At 39.6% G+C, this 17,520-nt stretch overlaps 1 protein-coding gene across 7 annotated transcripts in view; it reads right to left on the bottom strand.

Moving 5' to 3' along the window:
• Positions 1–17,520, bottom strand: part of GALC (galactosylceramidase) — a 59,414-nt gene that overhangs the window by 14,768 nt on the left and 27,126 nt on the right. For all 7 annotated transcript variants that reach the window (XM_055435982.2, XM_055435980.2, XM_055435979.2 and 4 more), the window contains 6 exons: positions 15,721–15,851; positions 10,137–10,292; positions 9,099–9,223; positions 7,548–7,675; positions 1,650–1,739; positions 849–935 (listed from right to left, as the gene is read on the bottom strand). In XM_055435982.2, the coding sequence (XP_055291957.1) occupies positions 849–935; positions 1,650–1,739; positions 7,548–7,675; positions 9,099–9,223; positions 10,137–10,292; positions 15,721–15,851 (717 nt within the window). The remainder of the gene's footprint in view (positions 1–848; positions 936–1,649; positions 1,740–7,547; positions 7,676–9,098; positions 9,224–10,136; positions 10,293–15,720; positions 15,852–17,520) is intronic.

Here is a 17,520-nt window from a genome sequence, read left to right as displayed (position 1 = left end):
CGATCAGCGAGGCATCCGATGCAGCGGGCACGTGCTTACTAGGCAAACACGCATCCCCAGGTGGCTAGGACCCTGAGACTGGTGGGAAGGCTTCAGAGAAGGCCACACTTGGGCTCAGCCTTGAAGGATGATAAAAATACAAACAGAAGGCATCCCAAGAGGAAGAAAAATCATGTGCAAAGTCACAGAAGTAATTAACGTGGCATACCCATGCTCTGAAAATTGCAAGAAGTTTACTGTGAGAAGAAAGATCAATTTAGTAGGACAGGCCTCTAGAAAGGAAAGCATTCTTTTACCCCATGAGGTATTAATGAGGTCACATGTTACACTAAGGAATGTGAACTGACAAAATCATTAAGGCATTTGAGCAAAGGACAGACAAAAACCAGCTCTGGGAGCAGTGTGATGTTTGGCAGAGAGACTTAAAAGAGCAGGAGAGAGTTTCTGAAATCCAAGAGAGCTACAATGAGGAACTGAGTAAGCGGGAGCAGTAGGAACGGAGGATAAGGCCCGGGCAGGAGAACCATCTGGGCAATACTGTCTGCACTTCATCACCGAGGGTATTCAAAGAATGGGTGGGAATGAGTCTCAAATGAGACTCAAATTTCTGACCTGGGCAACCAAGTGATGGTACCATTCACCAAAACAAACTAAATACCAAGAGCAAACCCATCTACCAAAACATACTTCCTTGAAGAGGACTTCTATTTTTAAATATGGGGGGCAACTTTATCTCTATTATGCTTCAGCCATAAATCAATTATGAAATTAAAAACTAATTCATAAATCAAACTCCTGTTTCCTCTACTGCTGCAATGCTCAAACTATAGGAATTTATTTAAAACTACCCATAGAGAATCCAGTTGTTTGAAGAGAAACCTCTCCGATGGTTTTCCAAGCTTGGTATACCACACCTGTAGCTCTGGTATTTGACTCTGCGGAGGAAACACAAAGAAAGCACTGTTGAGTGATTCAGCATCTCCTCTTGGAGGACTTTAAAACCTGCACCAGCAAGAATGAGCCAAGGATTACGTGCATTCTACTTCTAACCAACAGACCCACCTCAAATCTTAAGCAATAACCTTTTAAAAAGTAGGAAGACATTATTCAAGCAAATACTTTATTTCCTACAAACACTGAAGATTTTTGGCAAATGTTAAAAAAGATTTGTATCTTTGCTTCAAAAATACTCATTATTATTATACCTATATAAAAAGCTTTTTAAGAATTTTCTAGCATTAAAAAACAATGCTTATGAAATTAGTAGAAAGTGCACTGTATGTATTTCTGTATTCAAATATAACAATAGGTAGAAATAACAAGAATTTTGTATCTTTTTATATGGAATGTTGTACAGAGCACTGCTGGAAAGCTTCCTCAACTACACAAATGATGCTCTACCAAAAAGAACAACTTCCTTGCAAGTGACTTTTGTTAGGATTCTTCAAAACCACAAAGAGCATGACCTCCTAGTGGCTTCTATGCTTCCTGACTAAAACCAGTCAGCAAGAGAAGACACCAAGGCATTTAACAATGCATATGCAAACTCTGAATAGCTTACAATATTTCACTTAAAAACTCCTAGCTCATGATAAAATATATAAATTCTCAAATCAAAACCAAACTAAAAGTTCCACTTATTTACTTACAAAAGAACCCTTAAGATTGAACGTAGCAAACTGATGTGACACGTTGAAATAGGGAAGAAGTGGTCGTATACACTTGGAATGTTTATGACTCTAAGGAGAAAAACAATCATGTAAGTCATTCAGATGAGACATAGGACATTTTAAAGAAAAAGTCATTTACTGCACCTGGATTAACAGACGTGACACACACTAGCTGACAAAGAAGAGTGCAGTTCAAATTTTTAAAGACTGTTTCTAACAAAACCTTTGTTGAATGTCGATTGTGTGCGTCTATGCAATATCGTTCTTTACAACATCAGACTATTCTTCCATCACCAGTCACATTCACAATGTGAAATGTCTGTTCATTTCCAAGGCAAACCATTCAATACCACAGTAATCCAAGTCTAAACCCCAACCACTAATGCTGAAGAAACTGAAATTGAATGGTTCTATGAAGACCTTCCAGAACTAACACCAAAAAAAGATGTCCTTTTCATCACAGGGGACTGGAATGCAAAAGTAGAAAATTAATAGATACTAGAGTAACAGGTAAATTTGGCCTTGGAGTACAGAATGAAGCAGGGCAAAGGCACAGAGTTTTGCAAAGAGAATGCACTGGTCATGGCAAACACCCTCTTCCAACAACACAGGAGATGACTCTACACTTGGACATCACCAGATGGTCAACACTGAAGTCAGACTGATTATATTCTTTGTAGCTGAAGATGGAGAAGTTCTATACAGTCAGCAAAAACAAGACCAGGAGCTGACTGTGGCTCAGATCATGAACTGCTTATTGAAAAATTCAGACTTAAATTGAAGAAAGTAGGGTAAACCAGTGGACCATTCAGTTATGACCTAAATCAAATTCCTTAAGATTATACAGCAGAAGCGACAAATAGATTCAAAAGATTAGATCTGATAGACAGAGTGCCTGAAGAAATATGGACGGAGGTTCATAACACTATACAAGAGGTGATGATCAAAAACCACACCCAAGAAAAAGAAATTCAAAAAGGCAAAATGGTTGCCTGAGGAGGCCTTACAAATAGCTGAGAAAAGAAGAGACGCTATAGGCAAAGGGGAAAAGGAAGGGTATCGCCATGTGAATGCAGAGTTCCGAAGAATAGCAAGGAGAGATAAGAAAGCCTTCCTCAGCGATTAATGCAAAGAAATAGAGGAAAACAACAGAATAGGAAAAACGAGATCTTTTCAAGAAAATTAGAGATATCAAGGGAACATTTCATGCAAAGATGGGCACAATAAAAGACAGAAATGGTATGGACCTAACAGAAGCCGAAGATATTAAGAAGAGGTGGCAAGAATACACAGAAGAACTGTACAAAAAAGATCTTCACGACGAAGATAATCATGATGGTGTGATCACTCACCTGGAGCCAGACATCTTGGAATGTGAAGTCAAGTGGGCCTTAGCATCACTACGAACAAAGCTAGTGGAGGTGATGGAATTCCAATTGAGCTATTTCAAATCCTGAGAAATGATGCTGTGAAAGTGCTGCACTCAATATGCCAGCAAATTTGGAAAACTCAGCAGTGGCCACAGGACTGGAAAAGGTCAGTTTTCATTCCGATCCCAAAGAAAGGCAATGCCAAAGAATGCTCAGACTACTGCACAATTGCACTCATCTCACACATTAGCAAAGTAATGCTCAAAATTCTCAAAGCCAGGCTTCAACAGTACATGAATTGTGAACTTCCAGATGTTCAAGCTGGATTTAGAAAAGAATGTTGGAATTGCCAACATTCATTGGATCATTGAAAAAGCAAGAGAATTCCAGAAAACCATCTGCTTCTGCCTCACTGACTGCACTAAAGCCTTTGACTACGTGAACCACAACAAACTGTGGAAAGCACGTCGAGAGACGGGAATACCAGACCACACTACTGCCTCCTGAGAAACCTGTGTACCGGTCAGGAAGCAACAGAACCAGAGATCAGACAACAGACCGGTTCAAAATTGGGGAAGGTGTATGTCAAGGCTGTGTACTGTCACCATGCTTATTTAACTGATATGCACAGTACATCATGAGGAACGCTGGGCTGGAGGAAGCACAAGCTGGAATCAAGATTGCTGGGAGAAATATCAATAACCTCAGATATGCAGATGACACCACCCTTATAGAAGAAAGTGAAGAGGAACTAAAGAGCCTCTTGATGAAAGTGAAAGAGGAGAGTGAAAAGATTGACTTAAAACTCAATGTTCAGAAAACTAAAATCATGACATCTGGTCACATCACTTCATGGCAAATAGACAGGAAAACAATAGAAACAGTGACAGACTTTATTTTGGGGGGCTCCAAAATCACTGCAGATGGTGACTGCAGCCATGAAATTCAAAGACACTTGCTCCCTGCAAGAAAAGCTATGACCAATCTAGACAGCATATTAAAAGGAGACATTACTTTGCCAACAAAGGTCCATCTAGTCAAGGCTATGGTTTTTCCAGTAGTCATGTATGGGTGTGACAGCTGGACCATAAAGAAGGCTGAGCACCAAAGAATTGATGCTTTTGAACTGTGGTGTTGGAGAAGACTCTTGAGAGTCCCTTGGACTGCAAGGAGATCCAACCAGTCTATAATAAAGGAGATCAGTCCTGAATATTCACTGGAAGGACTGATGCTGAAGCTGAAGCTCCAATACTTTAGCTACCTGATGCAAAGAGGTGACCCATTAGAAAAGATCCTGATACTGAGAAAGACTGAAGGCAGGAGGAGAAGGGGACAACAAAGAGATGGTTAATGGCATCACCAACTCAATGGAAATGATGCTTTTGAACTGTGGTGTTGAAGAAGACTCTTGAGAGTCCCTTGGACTGCAAGGAGATCCAATTAGTCCATTCTAAAGGAGATCAATCCTGGGTGTTCACTGGAAGGACTGATGCTAAAGCTGAAACTCCAATACTTTGGCCACCTCATGCGACAAGTTGACTCACTGGAAAAGACTCTGATGCTGGGAAAGGTTGGGGGCGGAAGGAGAAGGGGACGACAGAGAATGAGATGGCTGGATGGCATCACCGACTCTGTGGACATGAGTTTGGGTGAACTCCGGGAGTTGGTGATGGACAGGGAGGCCTGGCATGCTGTGATTCAAGGGGTCGCGGAGAGTCGGACACGACTGAGCAACTGAACTGAACTGAACTGAACTGAAAGGAAAAAAGGAAGTGAAGTTGCTCAGTCATGTTCGACTCTTTGCGACCCCAGGACCATAACCTACCAAGCTCCTCTGTCCATGGGATTTTCCAGGCAAGAGTACTGGAGTAGGTCGCCGTTTCCTTCTCCAGGGGATCTTCCCAACCCAGGGACCGAAGCCCGGTCTCCCACATTGCAGGCAGACACTTCTCCGTCTGAGCCATCAGGGAAGCCATCATTACTGTGGTGTGGATCGAAAGACGTCTGTGACATCATTCCTACTTTACAGGATTTAACAATCACAGAGGACTTAACAATATAAGGTTCTGGGCCAGGTTTTGTGGGAAATTTTTAAATTGTAATTAGAGATTTTTATACCTCCCCTCAATAACTGATATACAACTAGACAGAATATCAACAAAGATATAGTTGATTTTAACAAAACTATCAAACAATTTGCCTGGATTAAGATCTACAGATCACTTCATCCATAAGTGCAGAATACGTATTTTTTTCAAGTGTACGAGGAACATTTACCAAAGTACACCATGTTCCCACATTCTTAGCCATAACAGAAGTCTCCATAAATTCAAAAAGATTCAAGTCCCACAAAGTCTATTCTCTAACCACAACAGAATTAAGTCAGAAATGAATAACAAAAATGTCTCAAAAAATCCACAAATATTTAGAAATTAAATAACAAATTTCTAAATAATCTATGTGTCAAAGAAAAAAAATAAAAGGGGAAATTAGAAAAAATTTTGAAACTTACAAAAATAAGAACAAAACACATCAGAATTTGTGGGATGCCACTAAAACAGAAACTTTAGCTTAAGAAACTAGCAAAAGAAGAGCAAATTAAAACCAAAGTAAGCACAGGGTATGGGATTCAGAGATAGAAACTACTATGTATAAAACAGATAATCAACAAGGGTATGCTATAAAGCACAGAGAAATACAGACATCATATTGTAATAATTTTAAAGGGAACATAGCCTATAAAAATACTGAATCATTATGCTGTGTATCTGAAACTAATACAATATCGTACATCAATCATATTTCAATAAAACTTTTAATTCAATTTAAAAAAACAAAGTAAGCAGAGGAAAGAAAATAATAGAGATGAAAGGATAAATCAAACAAAACCAGAAAAACAAAAGTGTGTAACTGAGAAACCAAAAGCTGATTCTCTGATAAGATTAACAGAAGTGAATAAACTTCTAGCCAGAATAATCACGAAACCAGAATAAGAAGAAAGAAAATACAAACTGTAATTACGAACATTAAGGGAGGCGACATCAATACAAAGTACATATATATATATATATATTAAGAGAACAATGGGGAATAATAGCAGTAACTTTGTGCTGAGAAATTTAACAACGTAAATGAAATGGACAAATTTGCTTGAAGACACAAAAACCCAAAGCTCCCTGAAGAAGATATGGACAAATTGAATATCCCTTTATCTGTAAAGGAAGTTGAAATTATAGTTAAGAACTTTCCCACAAAGAAAACTGTAGCCCCAGATGGCTTTACTGGGAAATTCAAGCCTCCCTAGGAGCTTGGTTCAAACAGGAAGTAAGAGCTAAGGCAGAACTGGAAACCGCCTGCCTGGGCATTGAAGCATGCCCCCATTGCGCACACAGGGCCTGTCAGCAAAGGCTGAGATACCTGCTAGTTTCAAACATGAGGAAAGCTGTACCATCATGATCGGAGATTTCAGTGACCACACATGATAAAGCTTACAAACTACAGAATCTGTTTAGGAAAGTCACAAAGCAAATACACAGCAACAACCATGACAAAAAGCAAGAACCACAAATGCTAGAGAGGAGAAAGAATCTGATGTCCAGAGTGTCCGGATTATTTTATGTAACGTGTCTAGCTTTCAACAAATCATTATAATATTTGCAAAGAAACAGGAAAGAATGGCCCATATGCAGATATAAAAGCAGCTGACAGAAACGATGTCTGAGAAAGCCTAGTCATTACCTATTAGATATTATACTTCCTAGACAAAAGACATTAAATCAGGTATTTAAAAATGTTCAAAGAACTTAAGGAAACCATATCTAATGAGTAAAGGAGAGATCTGCTTCTAGAATGTCAGTGTGAGGAGCTCCATAAATATGCTCCCAGTGAAACTGGTAAAAATTATTTAAATAATAATGCTAAAGTCTGGAAATGATCCTAAGGGCACACTACAAATACAGAAATATTCAAGGAAATCTACTAAAACTCAGTATGAGCATCAAGAGTATATGGCATTTAAACCACAAGCCATCCCTCGCTATCCCTCTCGGGCTGAACTGACAGAAACTCCAGGCCAAGTAGGTACAGCCGAGAACACGGGGCTCCCATCCTCCCATTTCCCAGGTGAAGGTGACAATATCTTTGGGAGAGAAGCAGAATATCAGTATTTCTCATGCCCTTTCCCTTCAGCTACTTGAATAACTGGCAGAATTTCTTTACAACCAAAGCTGCAAGAAAGATTTCCACAAAACTGGGTAGAATGGGGGACAAAGGCATAAAGTTGGGTCCTTCACCCCTGGGAGGAATCTGAAAGGAAGAGAAGGTTTGCACAAGTGGACCCTCAGCCCAGAGAGTGACCAGGTCAAGTCACAGACTGGTCATCCCAGTCCTGGGATCCTACACAGAAAAGAAAAGCTCCTTTTTTTTTAAGGTGTTCTGTTTCGTTTGATGCTTTTTTCCCCCAATACTAACAAAGTGAATTAATCCAATAAAAACAACAAAGAATTACCATAGTTTCAACGATGATGGTGAGGTTACCTAAGCCATCCGTCAAAGCTACATAGCTTCCTCCTCTCTCTAAATGGCCAACTGTCTTCAGGTAATACCAGCCTGGTTGAGTAAACTGAGTGGTATGAGCTATAGAAAAGCAGAGAAAGACCCAAATAACATTAAAGTGGTGATAATAGCATTCTTCCAGAAACAAAAAGCTATCTACTTACTTGAGGCTGAAAGAGAACAGAGTATGCCACCCCAAAACGTGCCACTGTAGCATGTGTATTATTTTGAACTGCTGGCAATCAAGACCCAGAAGACTGAAGAAAAAAAGTTCTCTCTCCTTCAACTGCCTGAAAGAATCTAGATAGGAGACCCGGCCCAGAAAGAGAGCTACTACCAACAATAACTTTTTATCTGAAAGACTTATCTCCATGGCACAGCAAATATCTGTTCTTCTCTTCCTGTGAATGGTCTTCTTCCCCTATGAAGCTCCAGGCCCCTATCTCATTCCTTTGCTCGGGATGGCGCTAAAAAGCCTCAACTGCCTGACTGCAAACTTGAGTCCCATATTTTTCTGTACAAAATTAAATGTGTAAATCAAATGTGGTTTTTTTTTTTCCTGGTGATCTGTCGTTTGTCAATTATTAGATTGACCAAAGAACCAAGAAGTTTAAAAGGAAAACTTTCCCAAGTATGACTGAGTCTAACAGCTAATTTCTATTTTGGAAAAAATATTTGCCAGCCTCATGTTTCAGCTTTTGAGTAATTAGCCTAGTTAAATGGTATAATTATGGGAATATACTTAGAATGACTGGTAAGAAATAAATAAACCACACTCTATCAGTTCAACACTACTGAAAAACTGCTTTATTCCAATAGTAAATAAAGTTATCTCCTCCCAGTTTTTGTTGATCTCTATTTAAACCACCTTAATTTAACTACAAAGAATATGGTTTTCAAAAAGTTAATAAAATATTTCAAAAACTAAGCTTTATGGTTTTAAATAAGTTTATTTTCACAATACTTATTTATTGGGCACCTCCAAAGCTTGTCCTAGAAATGTACTGAGTGATAATCCTTGTCTCATTTTGGGAAGTGACAAAATTAACCCCTCAAGAAACAGTAACAAAATTATAAAAGTACGTTAGTTCATTGAAATAATGTGGGATCAACTATTTCAACATTTAAGGAGTTAACCAGTCAGGATATACAATCCAAAACTTAGCATTTTCATATTTATTAAAGAACAACCTGAGTTTAGAATAATGTCATGATTACATGGTTAATGTCATGACTACAAATCTCTGTGAAAAATACATCAACCAGAAAAAAGAGCCTGGTCTCAGAATAATCAAGAATGGAATACAGAGTAGCTTAGTTACCCTGGAGACTCTTATAAAACACTAGGACAAACCTCGCTAAAACAGAGATACACTTAAAACTATTTTGTGTACACACATGCACGCACACACATACGCAGTGTCTCTATAACTCCCTCTAAGTGTTTTCTGCTTTGTCTCTTAGAAAGAAAGGCAGGGAGGGAGAGGTGGAATCTGAGTCATACCTGATACCCAGATAGGAGCTTCTACTGTGTAGTGCCCGCTCCATGGCTCCTGAGCGGTCATCAGTCCACAACGCCCATACGGCAACTGTTGATAGTAACTGGCCACCAAATTCCAAGCAATGGTGCTAAAAGATTGTTTGATAAAAGGGAAACACCAAGCAGCTTGTAATAAAAATGTAAATGTCTAGAAGCCTATAGTATAAAAGACCTTAGCAAAGTTTACACAAATATATGTAAGTGGTAAAATCACCACCCAAAACGAGAAAATTTAAGTTGGCTAAGTTCACCCACATTTTGAAAAATCAAGTGAGGGATGCAATATTTTTAATAGTGAATCATATAATAAAAAATACAAATGCATATGAGGTGTACAATTTTTACTGCACAACAGTATAACCAGAAAAAGAGTCACAACCTACCAGTACCACAAACATGAGTCAAATACAGATAAAGACTTTATCTATACCTGCTTTCTTTTTGACAACCTTCTTAATGCCCCAGTTTCATGACATAATTTCAAGACCTGACTCAGCTGCTGTAAAGTTTTACAATGAGAACTCTTAAGAGTCCAACTGCCAGGCCTCAAGTGATGGTGTAGGCAGACCGGGCAGGGGTTCCCAGAGGAAGAGAACCATACTTAACTCTCGTGACATAAGAGGAGCCATTTAAGGCCTAAGCCACTTTGTGAACTAAGCCTGCCCACAACGCTTGCCCCTGTAGAAGAGGTCTCAGTAGTAACTGATTTTAAGGGAACAAAAGCATCTAAGAACAAACAGCTATCACCAGGCCAGGGAAATAACTTATCCATATCTAAGACAATATATCAGACCCCAAAATAAGCTCTATTCCTGTTCGCAGCTTCCTGCCTTCTCTTTCTAGAGTTGACACATTAGGTATAGGATAGATGAACAAAATAAGGCAAATGCTTAAATCACTGAATTTAGGTGGTGAGACTATGGAAGTCCATTGTACTTTTTTCTACTTATCATGCTTTGAATTTTTTCAAAATAAAAACCCTTAAAAGTTTTAATAACTTACGAAGTCATGTAGCCATTGACATAATTCTGATTCAGTATGCGACCCCAGCAGCCTGCACCCATATCACCATTTACAGTGCTAAAATCTTCAGAAGACCAAAGTTTCTTCTTAGTCAACCTAGCATCCTTTACTGAAAGCGTCCCAGGGTAATGAGCTCTAGAAAAGAAAGAGGGGGAAGAAATGTAAAAAGTCAGAACACAGCACTTACATATAGTTATTGAGTAAATACCCTCCCTGGTAGTTCAACTGGGAAAGAATCCACCTGCAAGGCAATGCCTGGGTCAGGAAGATTCGCTGAGGGATAGGCTACCCACTCCAGTATTCTTGGGCTTCCCCCAGGGCTCAGCTGGTAAAGAATCTGCCTGCAATCTGGGAGACCTGGGTTCAATACCTGGGAAGGGAAGATTTCCTGAAGAAGGGAACAGTTACCCACTCCAGTATTCGTGCCTGGAGAATTCCATGGACTATTCCATGGGGTCGCAGAGTCAGACGCAACTGAGCAACTGCAACTTTCATTGAGTGAACAAACATACGTGTCTTTGCCAAGGTTTTCTATTTTAAAACAACAGGCAACTTCCAGGTGGATATCAGGCTGCATGTAAGCATCTGCTTCCCACCCCAGGGTCTCAGGACGCCCTGGGGATGAGATACACTTACAACACACAGAAAGGGGGGATCATCGTGGGAGAGACCTCTTTCTGGAAACTGTAACAAGAAGGGAAGGATGTCAACAGATGGATGCAGCAAAAGAGGCCAAGAACTTTCCAAGAGATGAATGAGGTGGAGACAGGATTCAGACTTCCCAGGGGACGCAGTGAGCAGGGACAGTAGAAAGGAAGGAGTGGAAAAGAAAGCCAAAAGTAAGACTTCCCTGGCAGCCCAGTGGTTAAGAATCCGCCTTGCAATGCAAGGGACACAGGTTCAATTCCTGGTCAGGGAACCCACATGCTGCGAGGCAATGACGACAGAAGCCCACGGGCCACAACTAGAGAAGCATTACAAGGAAGACCAGCTCATCCGTTACAGAGACACAGGATTTATTAGAAAAAGACTAATGAGCTGATTACATCAAGTGTCAGTAGCACATCCTCCCCTGCTCCACCCCTCATACAGGGAAAGACAGCTCAGCATTTATTCCCCAGCAAAAACAAAACCAACAAAAACCCACAGAGGACTCTTCTTTGAATAAAAATAAGAAGTTATTATCCCAGAGCAGTGGTGGTTCTCAACTCGGATGATTGTGTCTGGTGGAGAAGGCACAGCAGGAGTTGCTACTGTTATCTAGTGTGCGGAGGCCAGAGACGCTGCTAAACATCCTACAACACCCCTAACAGGTCCCCACAACAAAGAATTATCCAGCGAAAAATATCAGTAGTGCAGAGGCTGAGAAACCCTTTCCAGAGCAATGAACCTCTCCCTTCTTCTAGCATTTGAGAGGAGTCAACTGAAATATAAATGTATATATATATATTGTTCCAAGAGTAAAATACTGTCATAATGGTAGTTGTGGAAGTGACTGATTATTGAATATAAAAACAATTAAGAAATTTGAAATATAAAATAGAAAAGAGGCTAACAGTATGAGAATTAGACAGCACATGAACTCCAGGGAGAAGAGCATACACTTCTTAAGCCAACAACTACTGACAAAAAGTTTAACAAAAATACAAGCAAAATAAGAGACTGAATCATATCACCATTTTTATCTTTGTGGTTTGGTATAGTAGTATTCTTAACATTAAAAGAATGATTGTGAAGACCTATTTTAGTCTGGAAAATTCTGAAGGAGATGGGACTACCAGACCACCTTCCCTGCCTCCTGAGAAACCTGTATGCAGGTCAAGAAGCAACAGTTAGAACTGGACATGGAACCACAGACTGGTTAAAAATTAGGAAAGGAGTATGTCAAAGCTGTATATTGTCACCCTGCTTATTTAACTTACATGAAGAGTACATCACGCGAAATGCCAGGCTGGATGAAGCACAAGCTGGAATCAAGATTGCCAGGAAAAAAATCAGTAACCTCAGATATGCAGATGATACCACCCTACAGCAGAAACTGAAGAGGAACTAAAGAGCCTCTTGATGAAAGTGAAAGAGGAGAGTGAAAAAGTTGGCTTAAAGCTCAACATTCAGAAAACTAAGATCATGGCATCCAGTCCCATCACACTTCATGGCAAAGAGATGGGGAAACAGTAACAGACTTTATTTTCTTGGGCTCCAAAATCACTGCAGATGGTGATTGCAGCCATGAAATTCAAAGATGCTTGCTCCTTGGAAGAAAAACTATGACAAACCTAGAGAATGTATTAAAAAGCAAAGACATTACTTTGCCAACAAAGGTCTGTATAGTCAAAGCTATAGTCATGTATGGATGTGAGAGCTAGACCATAAAAATGCTGAGCACCAAAGAATCGATGCTTTTGAACTGTGGTGATGGAGAAGACTCTTGAGAGTCCCTTGGACTGCAAGGAGATCAAACCGTCCATCCTAAAGGAAATCAGTCCTGAATATTCATTGGAAGGACAGATGCTGAAGCTCCAATACTTTGGCCACCTGATGTGAAAAGCTGGCTCAGTGGAAAAGACTCTGTTGCTGGGAAAGACTGAAGGCATGAGAAGGGGATGACAAAGGATAAGACGGTTAGATGGCATCACCGATTCAATGGACAGGAGTTTGAGCAAGCTCCAGGAGATGAAGAAGGACAGGGAAGCCTGGTGTGCTGCAGTCCATGGGGTCACAAAGAGCTGGGCATGACTGAGCAACTGAAAAACAACAAACTTTAGTTTGTAGTTATTTAATTCCATTTAGGTCATGAATATTTTAAGGAAAAAAACTCCTACTTGGGAATTAATTATCTTAGCAAAGATGAAATAAGGCACATTAATCTGGCATTCCATGGTTTCATAAAGAAAATGAATAAATAATAAAGAATATAAAATAAGGAATCAGAGGAAAATGAGATTCCACCACAGTTTCATTGAATCACTGACCTCAGGTGAAAACAGGCACCTAGCCAGTATCGTAAAACTACACAACAGAAACCTGAAAAGAAAGCTAGCACCTAACAGCGTTAAGAATTCATGTTCTGGAACTATAAATCCCAACTTGGAAAATCTGACTACTATTCTCTGCAATTACATAATTTTAATAAACTTTAACATTTTGATAATCTGATCTAAGTCACTTCAAAGTCATGTCTGGCTTTCTGCGACCCTGTGGACTATAGCCTTTCCAGTTCCTCTGTCCCTGGGATTCTCCAGGCAAGAATACTAGAGTGGGTTGCCATGCCCTCCTCTTGGGGATCTTCCCAACCCAGGGATCAAACACGTGTCTCTTACGTCTCCTGTACTGGTAGAAAGGTTCTTTACCACTAATACCACCTGGGAAGCCCTTATTCTATACCCAAGAACTTCATTCTATGATCATAATATTCAGTTCTGACACCTCAAAGAAATGATGATTTTAAGACTCATTTAGTTGTCACTCAGTCAAATGTATATCTGGTATGTCTCTGGTAAAAATAAAAAATACTCAATATAAAAAATAATACCCTGGAAAATAATATGCTATTATGCTATTAATGATCTCTAGATATTAAGATTATAAGTAAGTTCCAACTCTATAGTTTTCTACAGTTTCCAAATTTTCTATAAAGAGTATGCATTATTTTTAAAATCCCAAAAAGCATCTCTTTCAAAGCTACAGAAATAGGTATTATATCTCTCATTCAGAAAATAAAGAAAGTGTTACCTATTAAACCTGAGCGATTTATCTAATGATCTGAGAAAAGAGGGGTAGAATTGATACTAAAATCCAGGTCTCTTGTGATGCCCAGATCTACATTTCAACAAAATAATGTAAAAGTTCTTTAAGAATGTAATTTTTAAGTGCATATAATTAGGCAAAACGTCTCTATAATTTCATGGCATGATTTTTCAAATTTTAAGTGCCAAGATTAAGATCACTGAAAGTAAACCAAAGTTTATCCTATCAGAAAAACATATGTGTATTACAGGAGAAACAGAACTTATAGACGAGGTGGATCATGGTAGCAGCCCAGTTTCTGAAACTCCCCACAGTACTCGTGAAACCAAACAGGCCAATCTGATGATGGAAATTAAAACCCACAGACAATATCCACATCAAAACCAGGCAACAGCGAGTCCCCGGAAGTCTCGCAGCATCAGGCTGGGCAGGACCAGCAGACGGGATGTGGAAGCAGGGGAGGGACAGTGGCCACCGGTGCTCACTCCACAGGCGCAGACCCTACCCTGAGAGGAAGCGCTGACAACAGCTGGCTAACGGAAAGCGTCCTCACAGGCTGGAGGTCGGGGCCAAGGCCCACGGTAAGTCCACTGAGGGGCTAAGCACAGTGCTGTGACCGCGTAAACCAGACCGGCCCAACAGGACACAACACGGGCCACACAGAGTGATTTTAAATCTCCCAGCAGCTACGCTTTAAAAAACAGGATCTAACCACATATTTTGTTTAACCCAATATACTCAAAATACTGTCAGTCAACACATGTAATCAATACGAAAAGTCATTAATAACTTGGTTTTCTATTATTAATGCATCTTTAAAATCCGGTGTGCGTTTCACACTTCTAACACTCCTCAGTGCAGACTAACCACATTTCTAGCATTCCATAACACCTGTGGCTAGTGGTCCTCATACTAAACAATACAAACTGAAGCTCTTAACTATTTCAGAAATAGGCAGCAAATAACCTAAGCTATGGATTTTCCAGTAGTCATGTATGGATGTGAGAGTTGGACCATAAGGAATGCTGAGCACCAAAGACCCTTCTGAACTATGGTGTTGAGAGTCCCTTGGACTGCAAGGAGATCCAACCAGTCCATCCTAAAGGAAATCAGTCCTAAATATTCATTGGAAGGACTGATGCTGAAGCTGAAACTCCAATACTTTGGCCACCTGATGTGAAGAACTGACTCATTTGAAAAGACCCTGATGCTGGGAAAGATTTAAGGCAGGAGGAGAAGGGGACAACAGAGGATGAGATGGTTGGATGGCATCATTGCTCCAACTCATGTACACTGAGTCAAACTCTGGGAGATAGTGAAGGACAGGAAAGGCTGGTGTGCTGCAGTCCAAGGGGTCACAAAGAGTTGAACCCAACTGAGCAACTGAACAACAAATCCTTTCTGGAATGGTAGAGTCTCACAATGAGAATAAGCTCCTTGAATTAGAATCCAAATCAAGCAAGACAGGAACACTTAGGGTGAGGGAGAGACAACCCTGCCTTCATAATTTCTAAAATGTAAATGCTACTCTGCCCCTTAATCTAAATAAACTCATGTTTTGTATTTCTGAACACTGACACAGTATTTCAAAAGTTATCAATACATTATTACATTGACATATAAAGATTCCCAAAATACATACCTTTCAAAGAAAAAAAGGAATGAAGCATCATTTCTATATGCTTTAGTTAAATACAAGAAAGCGACCTTCTGAAAATATAATTAAAAGGCGAAAAGCAGGCAAAAACAAAAGCGCCATCGATAGTCGGAGCAACCAACCAGAAACTGCTCATTCTCAAAGTAAAAGATTTCTTACCCTATTACATCAATCACCTTCAAGAGCTCAGGGTCAAGCAGCATAGAAGCAGAAATGGGCTCCCAGAGATTATCACTCGCTATGATTTTCACATGCTGGAGACCTTGATGGTTCAGCATTCTTCTTAACACCTTACGGAGAGACAAGCAGAACACAGGAAATGTGAAAAATGAGTTTTCAGCTGCTGACTTACAACCAAGTAAGCTGAAGTGTCTTCAGATTCAACAAGCAGGATGAGAGTGTCAACATTATTTCTGAATAGAAATGCGCCCCATGTAGAGGGGTAAAAAAGCACTATTATAAGATAATCTACTTCATGGGAAGACAAAAAAACCCAAGAGGCAAAAATATTTTAGAGGGATCTTCCCTCTGACTTTAAAACTACGTTTAGCCATAGAAAATTTGGGTGCAAGGGTGGAAATTTTTTTAAAAAAAATTAGAGCAGTAATATCCATAAAAAACCACTACTCTGGTATGAATTCTTTCAGTAAGTTTCTTATGCAGACACAGTAAATTGGGATCAAATTAAACACACCATTGCCTGGCGGGCTATAGTCCAGGGGGTTGCAAAGAGTCAGACACAACTGAGCACACACACACAAAATGCTTTAACTTTTCATTTTATTTTGAGTATTTTCCAATGTCTTTAAATATTCTGCCATTACTTAAAATATTACAATTATTAGTATTCTGCACCATACTAGAAGTAGAAACTATAAATATTCTATTATTACCCTCAAAGTTTCACAGGTATACACAGCACAGGCAATAAAATCAGTCTATAGGACTATCCACCCACCAGATTAAAAACAACAAGCTAAATTGTAACAGGAATAAATTCACAGAGCACAGAGCGCTTTGTTTTGTGCTTGGACCCCAAGAGGACCCTGAAAGAAGCACAAGGCAGGGTCCTCACCGTCCAGTGGCAAACACACTCGCCAGCACACTAACACTAACAGGAGGTCCTAGAAAACCAGAGCAGTCCATACTGAGATGTATGGACTGCCAATACATGCAACAAGACCCGAGAAAAGGGGACATCATTTCACCCAGGAGCAGAAGATGGGGATTTCAAAGCAGAAGTAGTTCTTGATGAATGGCTGTGTGTGAACTCACTGCGACAACCCCATGTACTCTGAACTATCAGGCTCATAGTTGAGGTGCTCAGTAAATATTAAGGAGGAACAAAGAATTTCACAAGCTCTCTTTCCACATTCTGAGTTTTCTGAACTAAAGAAATTTCCAAATAATGTGCTCTCATCAATTCCATTCTGAAAGTAATCTGAACAGATCCTTAGAGATCAACTAACTCTCAAGAGTCAGACACAACTTAGCGTCTAAATAACAAACAACTCAAGATTCAGTAGGACGGAGAATCCCGAGTTCTCTGTTAGGAGACCAGCTTGAGTCTCATCACTCGGAAGTTCTGTCTTACTCTTACAGAGAGGAGGGAGAGCAACTCAGTCACATTTGCATTTATCACCATGGTGTATCTATTTTTTCTAATTCTATTCCTAGACCATCATCTCCAAAATCGCTTACTTTTTAATATGGTATATTCAAATAATACTCCAAAATATACAAGTCTAGAAACTTTTATGTTTTAAACATAAATTGCCAAAATGAGGATGAATAGCAGCATTCTTTGAGTAAAGCTTTATCTAATGTATTCCAAATGTTTTTGCTGTGGAATCTTTCCCTCTCCCCCCACAAAAGTATAGACAGAAATATTACTTATAAGATAAACGAAAAGGATGCTGTTCTGATTGAACTGAACGGGGATTCAGAGACATCCATTTC

The sequence above is a fragment of the Moschus berezovskii genome, chromosome 9 (assembly GCF_049115385.1).
Source record: "Moschus berezovskii isolate FMDL1 chromosome 9, NW_MosBer_1.0, whole genome shotgun sequence".
Classification (NCBI taxonomy): Eukaryota; Metazoa; Chordata; class Mammalia; order Artiodactyla; family Moschidae; genus Moschus; species Moschus berezovskii.
Note: the sequence above shows the minus strand (reverse complement) of the source record. Positions and strands in the feature narration are given on the sequence as shown.